General features: G+C 26.5%; 1 protein-coding gene and 1 pseudogene across 2 annotated transcripts; both read right to left on the reverse strand.

Moving 5' to 3' along the window:
* Window positions 1-171: 171 nt before the first annotated feature.
* On the reverse strand, window positions 172-5,667 carry LOC112691879 (annotated as a pseudogene).
* LOC112691867 lies at window positions 2,296-5,151 on the reverse strand. 2 transcript variants are annotated; one of them, XM_025566306.1, is made up of 8 exons: window positions 4,759-5,151; window positions 4,547-4,698; window positions 4,156-4,487; window positions 3,813-4,058; window positions 3,607-3,725; window positions 3,355-3,476; window positions 2,812-2,859; window positions 2,296-2,716 (listed from the first exon to the last, which is right to left on the reverse strand). In XM_025566306.1, exons 4-8 carry the CDS (start codon window positions 4,044-4,046, stop codon window positions 2,385-2,387), a joined length of 855 nt encoding a protein of 284 aa, XP_025422091.1. In that variant the 5' UTR covers window positions 4,047-4,058; window positions 4,156-4,487; window positions 4,547-4,698; window positions 4,759-5,151; the 3' UTR covers window positions 2,296-2,384. The 2 variants fall into 2 exon arrangements, with proteins under 2 accessions (XP_025422091.1, XP_025422083.1); XM_025566298.1 differs by having other exon boundaries at window positions 4,347-4,487; window positions 4,547-5,151.
* Window positions 5,668-8,423: the final 2,756 nt, after the last annotated feature.

Below are 8,423 nucleotides of genomic sequence, written 5' to 3' on the forward strand. Positions count from 1 at the left end.
GAATTAAAATGTCTAATTCAATATAAAAAAATAAAGGTAATACATACCCAAAATATTTTATTGTAAGTATATATTTTTAAAAAATATTTTTAATCATAACATAATATTTATACCTATTAATAAATAACATTAAAATGAAATATATAAAAGATGATACAATTTGTCTTTAAGATTATTTTTTTTGTAGTATGTACCAAAAAAAACATGATTGAAATCTAAATGATAGTATATTTATTTAATCTTACAATGAAAATTAGATGTGAAATGTTTTAAAAAAATTAACTTTTCTACAACTTCAGATAAATTAATTGATCTTGTAGTATCGGACTGATTAGATCCTTGAGAATGTTGAATATCATCAGATGAATATGAGTTGATTATCAAAAAAACTTGAGATCTCTGAATCTGCTGCTTTCAAAGAAGTGATCGAAACTGGTGATGGAATTTCGATTGTGAAATGGGAATTATTCAAGTCCTTAATAATGATACATTATAATAAAATATATGCCTAGGTAGTTATGATAGATTAGCCAATACCATAAACTGTGGTTGATTATTAACAAGAGTAATAACTTAACGCCATTCTTCTAAGTTAGCTTTAAACTTTGGCCGGGCAAAGACCGGTCTCCAATCATAGGCATAATTTCGCTCAACATATCATCAGTTATAAGCGCAAAGCATGATATATCTATTCCATGTTCTAATAATTATTAATTAGGTAAAAATTATTATACATTAACCAGTGGCGTAGACATGATTTCTGAAAGGGGGATCAAAAAAAGAAAACGACATAGCTAAATGGGAGGGAAAAATTGAAAAAATCTTCCACCCTCTCAAATTTTTTTTACAATTTTATAATTTTTTAAAAAAAATTAGATAGTAAAATATTTAACAATAAGAACAATAACCATATTTGAATAAATTCAAAATTCACATCCAACACAATGTTATGGAAAATTATCCACTTCAATACTCCATGAAGTCAAAACTTCTTTATTATAAAATGCTATACGAAATAATATAATATAAAATATATTAACATAATAAATAATGATCAAATCAACAAATCTAACTTTCTTTTTTTTTTTAGCTAATTCGTTTAAAACTTCTTCTGCTAAAATAGAAATATTTTTATAGACTGCCATAGGCGTTAGGCCATTTAGCCGTTCCTGCAACAAATTAATTTATTAATAAAGTGTATTTCATTTATTACAAAATATATTTTACTTCTTTCATTGTATTTCTTGTGTAAGTCTTTAATCTTTTTAAACAAGAGACATCCTTTCTGGAGTAGCGGTTGAAACCGGTAAAGTACACAATATGCTCAATAAATTAAAAATATTAGGATATATTATGTTATTACATTTTTTAATTACATCTAGTTCTGATTTAGGTTTGTTTTCAATTCTTTGTAGTTTGATTTTCCACATTTACAACTCAACTCTCACAGTATTTAAATCAGATTCTAGAAGATAAAATTTGACAAGATCATCAAATTCATCTGGCACATTACCAGATTCATAATCAAATAAACATTGAAAACCTATAACATTAATTTAAAATATTTTATAAGTTTAATATACCACTCACACAATATTTGTATTAGGTAGGTATATATTATTTGTTGATATTTAACTAACCACAAAAAACATTTCTATGATCTAAAAACCTGTCATTCAATTGGTTTATAAAACTATCAATGAATGTAATGCATATACTGATTCGATAATAGGCCTCAGGATCTAAAAGGCCATTTTCATTTATTAATGGATTATTTTTGTGTTTTTGCCTTTTATTCAATCGATCAACAGTAATGGTTATATCCAAAATATCTACCATACTCTAATAAAATGTAAAACCAAAAAATGTAATGACTTATTGAATGAAAGATAAAAAGAATTAAAATTAAATTTTATAAGATAGTTACTTTGGCATTTTCAAACATCCTATGAAATTCAATATCTATATTTTCTCTTAGATGTTTTGGAGCTTTCACATTGTCATCAGTTAACTCAACCGCTTCTCTTAAATCTATTTCTATTTTTTGAAGTTGTTTAGATAATGGTAAACTATAAGAAAATAGAACCTTTAACAAAAAATAATTGATAAAATATAAACGACTAATTATGTGAATGGTACAAAATAATATTTATTATAAAATTCATAAAATTATTTGCTAAATGCTAGATAAAATACAAATAAAATTAAAAATAAAGAATTACTTTTAGGATTTGTAGAGATATTAAAAATTTGGAATCCATTGACTTCAATAAAATATTATTATGTACTGAAGATAAATCATTCCACTCTAATATTTTTTCAAGTGAAACTACTACATATGGAAAAAATTCAACAAAATCATTAATTGCATCATATCGTTGGATCTATCTTGTTGCACATAGGCGCTTCAATGTCTTAACTTTTGAATCTAAGTCACTTTCACTTATTGCTGTTACAATCACTTGATGACGCTTTGGGGAATTACAAAAACAATACATTTTTTGAATAGTTCCTAAGCCATTTTGTACAGGTTGAATATTGCAAGCAGATGACACAGCTAAACTCAATGTATGGGCAACACAATGCACATATAAAGCTTTTGGGTACTTATTTCTTATTATTGTTTGAACGCCTTTTATGTGCCCTGACATATTTGATGCACCATCATACCCTTGTCCACAAATATTGTCACAATTAATACCACATGAATTCAAGTCTTAAACAAAGTTAATACACAATTTAATAAATAACTGATACCCAAGCGATACAATTTGTAAAATCATGTCTATTTTTATGTAACATATTAATTACCATTTAAAATTGCTGAAGCTAAGTTATCACCCATTAAACTTGTAACTTCTGTAAATTTTAAAAAAACTTTCATAAACATTTTTTTCTTTCCCAGTACCAACAAGATATCTAACACAAATAGTAAGTTGTTCTACAACAGAAATATTTATTGTCTTATCTGCAAGAACACTAAAATAATATGACTCGATAACTTCTTTTACAACTTTTTTTTAAAATTATATCACCACAAGTGGTTATAATTTCATTTTGAATAGTTGGGCTAGTATATTTATTTCAATAGCTTGATGAAAGAAAGTTTTTTAAATGTTCTATGTCTTTTGCTTTATATTTCAGTATAGCTCGAAAGTTTCCTCCATTCATATCAGGTTCACTTAGAAAAATAATGACAAAGAAAGGCCCAATAAGTTCAGGTTTGGGTTATGGCTCCTATTAAAAATAATTATTCCTTAACTAAAATAAAAATGTATCCAAAATATATAGTAGATAAGACATATTAGAGCTAATAGTATTATAGTATTTTAATATAGTTTAAAAAAAACTTACCATCAAATGACAAAGTACCAAAGTCCCTACGACCCCTTAAAGCAATCTCTTGACGACCACATACCAAAATACAATTAATAATAGGAATTAAATTCTCTCGGTTTTCTTTAACTTTTTTTGCTCTGGAATTATATAAATTTAAGTTCATTTATGATCAATAATATTTTAAAACTAAACATAAAATAAATTTTTAATAAAAAAATAATACAACTTTATAATAAAAATAGAATATTAAAAAATATTTAAATCTACCTGTCTATGTTTAATTTGTTTATAATCTCTGGTTCCTTTGAAGATGCAATATTCAAAAAATAATCAGATTTTTCTAGAGCTAGTTTATGGTATTGATGTTCAGCATCATTATTTAAAGTCTAATATAATAAATAAAACATACATATTAAATATTTATAATAATATTAAAAAATTTTAAATGTGTGATCATAACTTTATAGACATACTTCTAATGCTTTTTTAAAGCTATCTATTGGTTTAATCACAAGTGTATATAATTTTTGACATCCAAATCCACCAGTTCTTGAAAAAATCAAACATACTTTACAAAAACCTCCTTGTCTTATCTCTGAATATGCTAACCACTTGAATATTTTCAACCAATGGTGTTGAAAGTTGAGATTCTTACCTTTATTTTTCTCTATTATAGGAAATATATAAGTTTCTGATAGAACCCACATATCTGTCAGAATCTATAAACAAATGTACTTTATAATTTTGTAAATTTAAAAAAATGATTCATTTAAATATCATAGTACAATAATATTTGTATATAATTAAATAACTTACTAGGTTTGTATCAGTATCACTCAAATCAAAATTCACAAACAAACCAATATAATTTTCCCTTGCTAATGAACATGTTGTCTCAAAAAAAAATTATAACATAATATTGTTCATAGAAACATTAGAAACCCATAAATCGGAGACTTAAAGACTCAGATAAGTCAAATAGTCAAGCATACAATTTTTTTACTCACCAAATTTACTGTGTCTGTATGTTTTTGTTGACTTGGTGCAGGTCGTGGATCATTTGGATCTGAATCGACAATTGACTCTATACTTTTATTGAAATTTGAAAGTAGAGTATTATTTTTTCTTTTATTACTCGTGTTTGATTACTATATAAAGTAATAACTAAATAACTAATATAAGTCATAAAAATGTTATAGTTACCAACTTTATTGTTTAAAAACTATTATTTTTATTCACTGTCACGTATAGTCAGATGCTAGTTAGTTTGAATATATTGTAGACCATGTTTATAATCATGCAGTAGACGTTATAATTAAATCGTTTTCAATTTGACGTATTATTTGTATTCAGTGCGCACTAAGTATAATAATAACGTAAATTTCACCAAAATAGATTAATTGATGTAGTGTTTTATACTCGGTAATCGAAATGTTGCATTGACGTCTGACGGCACTGCTATTTTTGTAAATGTAGGTAGAATTATGAACTATGTTTCTTCACGAATTCATGATAGGTTCAATAAATTATCAATTATCCCGTGAATTTCTTTTTTTTTTAGATTTCAGATTAATAAATAGAATGTACTATGTATACGCGGTGAACTAAATCCGTAACGATAATGATCTCATTCTCTTTTCTCATAACAACGATAGTATCCGATAATATTTTAAACACGGACATTTAGTGGAAGCCCATTAGCCCAGGTAACATACATATTGTTAAATATATAGTATTGTCTCTATAAATTATAAGATAAGCTATAATAAAGTATAATCATAGTCGTCATTGGCATTTCGACCAAAATACCAAATAAACATTACTTTGTTATAAATAAACGAAAATAAAATTATAATGGTTTTCAGTATTGACTAAATTGTCAAAATTCAATAACTGGATAGATTCATATCATAAAATATTTTTTTATAGTGCATACTATATAATATAAGGAAAAACAAAAAATAATTAAATAATAAATAGCTAATGGGGAGGGGGATTTTACCCCCACGTCCTCCCCTTGGATACGCCACTGATATTAACATGATAAGGATATACAAAAAAAAAAAAGTAAGCATTAAGCAAAAACACTCAAATATTAAATTCAATGATTATATTACCTTTAAATACGTCTGTATAAAATTCTAGGCCCCAAGCTTTGAACATATCTGACACATCATCATCAGCCATTTCTTATGCAAGATTCTGGTATTTTATTAGTTATAAATAATACGTATGTATGCAACACATGTGGGTATAAGCAGTGCTCGACTTGGCAAAATTAAAGAAGGGGGACTCTATTTACTTTAAAAAAAAGAACGTCCCAAAAACTGGCGGACCGTTATGATTATAGCGTTATAATAGTAAGGGGATGCTAAAATTTCTGAAAATTAGTTGGGGCACTTGGTCCCCTGCGTCCCCCCTCAAGTCAAGCATTGGGTATAAAGTAGGTATACAAAAAACAAAAACAGTTTAACAGAGCACTTGTATCGCATACGCATTTTAATAAATAGCTAAAATGGCGATCGTAAAGTGAGTAACACATGTCACAGATTTCGCTTACCAACTCGCGTATCACGCGGTCACACGGACGCGGGTTTCGATATTGTACTATCGTGAACTTACAAAAATAATCTGTCAAATCAGTCAAACGTTTGAGTATTATTCCAAACATAATGTCTATTCTTATCAAATTAAAACGTTACATCAAACATTAGCAGTGTAGATACTACTATCTACAAGTAGAAAAACTAATTACTGTTCAGCAAAATCAATCAAACGTTTAGCATTAAATATTATAAACAAATTGTTATCGATATTGACAATATCTTGTACAAATTGTATAGGTACATAGATTTAGTGTAATGTAGCATTGGAACTATTAAACGGTTTATTTAGAATTGTCGAAATGTTTGATTATTTCTTCTATTTTGTAGTCGTTACAATTCATGAGCTATCTTAATTATTAATTGTGTTACGTTATCAAAACAACAATTAACAATATTATTCCTGTCACTAATAAAACACAATTTTCTAATGTCAACTGAATTTATTGTTATAATTAGAATTTTATAGTTGTTACAACAATAAACTATTTTACAAGGCCGTTTTGTTAAAGACTATTCAGATATTTTTTTCCGTGAAAATAATTCATCTTATTAAAAATATTATCGAAAATGCAGTGATTTTTGCTTGCACTGTTACAAAAACCAAATTGTAACAATATTTATTACAAAATATAAGTACATCAACATACATATTCCATGATTTTGGTCGTAGCCGTGCTCGATCTACGCTCTATATTTTAAAGTATGGCTTTACTCTAGGGACGGACCCGGAGACAGGTGGTGATTGCTCGACCCGGGCAATTGTACCCCGTCGTTATGCTGACTTCCGTACCTAAAAATTTAATTTAATTTAATTTTTTTATTTATTGAGAAAACATTTGTATGTTCGAGTATGTTATAATATATATAAATTATCTACTGCACTTTAAACGGAATTATAGAAATACAAATACTATTAAAATTATGTAGGTAAATTTAATTTATAAAAACTGCTGGGCGCTTGAATTCCCCTTAAAATTTTTTTTTATTTGCGCCACCGAACACAATGTATGGAAATAATACATTTTTAAAAAACAATAATAATAATGAAATTGCTTAAACAATATAAAGTAATCAACAAAAAAAGAATCCGCTTTATTAATATCCTGGATAAAATATCAATGAATTCATATGTAGGTTACGTACATTCAAAAACTAAAGTCAGACATTGGGATGTATTTTTAATTTTCCATTGTAATGAAATAATTTATCCACTTAATAATAACAATAATTAAACAATTATTTAAAATAGAAAAACCCTCACCAAATAAGCAAATTAAGTATAGATGTTTGGCAGCTCACTACCCTCTGTACAAAATCTAGTCCTATTAACTTCACATAGTGTTCTCGCTGTGACTAGCGAAGTTACAAATTAGTGATTGTTTGCCTTCTCAGAGATGATTTACGGAGGCCAAACGCCAGGGTGATATTCAAAATGAGATGTTGAACCCAAACTTCTATAGGAAGTCACTTGCTGACTCCATATAGACTTCTCAGAGAAGTGACTTAGCTTCTTAATTACATTACATTTTAAATCAGTAGGATTTCACAATTAATACTTCTTTAAAAGTTCACACATTAACGTCATATCGAATTCTCATCAAAGTTATAATTAACTTCCATGATTTATCAAATATTGTTATAATTGACTTTAACATGGTCATCAAATTTTCATCCAACATACTACTAAACAGGCACATATATGGGAAGGTTTAGAGGTTCAAAACTTAAAATCCCCCGATATTGTAAGATATATATATATATATTAAATAAGCAAGTGGTACGTTAACGTATTATGTAAATATTGTATAATTAATAATTACTAAAAATTTACTATTTAAAAATATTTTAACTCCTACTTCCCACACACATACACACAAAAATAAATGATTCTAATTAAGGGTCTGCACTTAAAAGAAATTTCCTAGTATGTTTTATCTTTGGGAAGTTTTTACAATTAGATGTTTAGAAAATAATAGTTATAGGATAAAAATAATAAATATTTGTAAGCAATTAAATGCAATAAAAATCTTTATTTACAGTTATAATAAAAAGTTAATAAATACTTATTACAATAAAAATAATTAAACAATACATATAATTTTATGTTATATTTATAATATTATACCTAATATATAATTCCTAAATACAGACATATTAGGTATGATATATGTTATAAAATAAATGAAAAACCTTTAATGTAGAATATAACAAAAACCAACAGTGTTTAATACAATAAAAATAAAAGGAACAAAAGAAAGAATCGGTTTCTCATGGTAAAAATTGAAAATCTCGTAACAAAACTTAAGGATGAAGAATTATCAATAGAACTAATTTTGAAAGTTAATGTGATGAATTTTACGTACTTTGTTACATCTATTTAAAAAAAATGGAACAATTCAAATCAACATGAAACTAATTTAAAATCAATGTTATGGATAACATTATCCCCAAAGACAATAGTAAATTGGGAAAATGTCA

This window comes from Sipha flava, unplaced genomic scaffold, assembly GCF_003268045.1.
Source record: "Sipha flava isolate LNK unplaced genomic scaffold, YSA_version1 115_pilon_pilon, whole genome shotgun sequence".
Classification (NCBI taxonomy): Eukaryota; Metazoa; Arthropoda; class Insecta; order Hemiptera; family Aphididae; genus Sipha; species Sipha flava.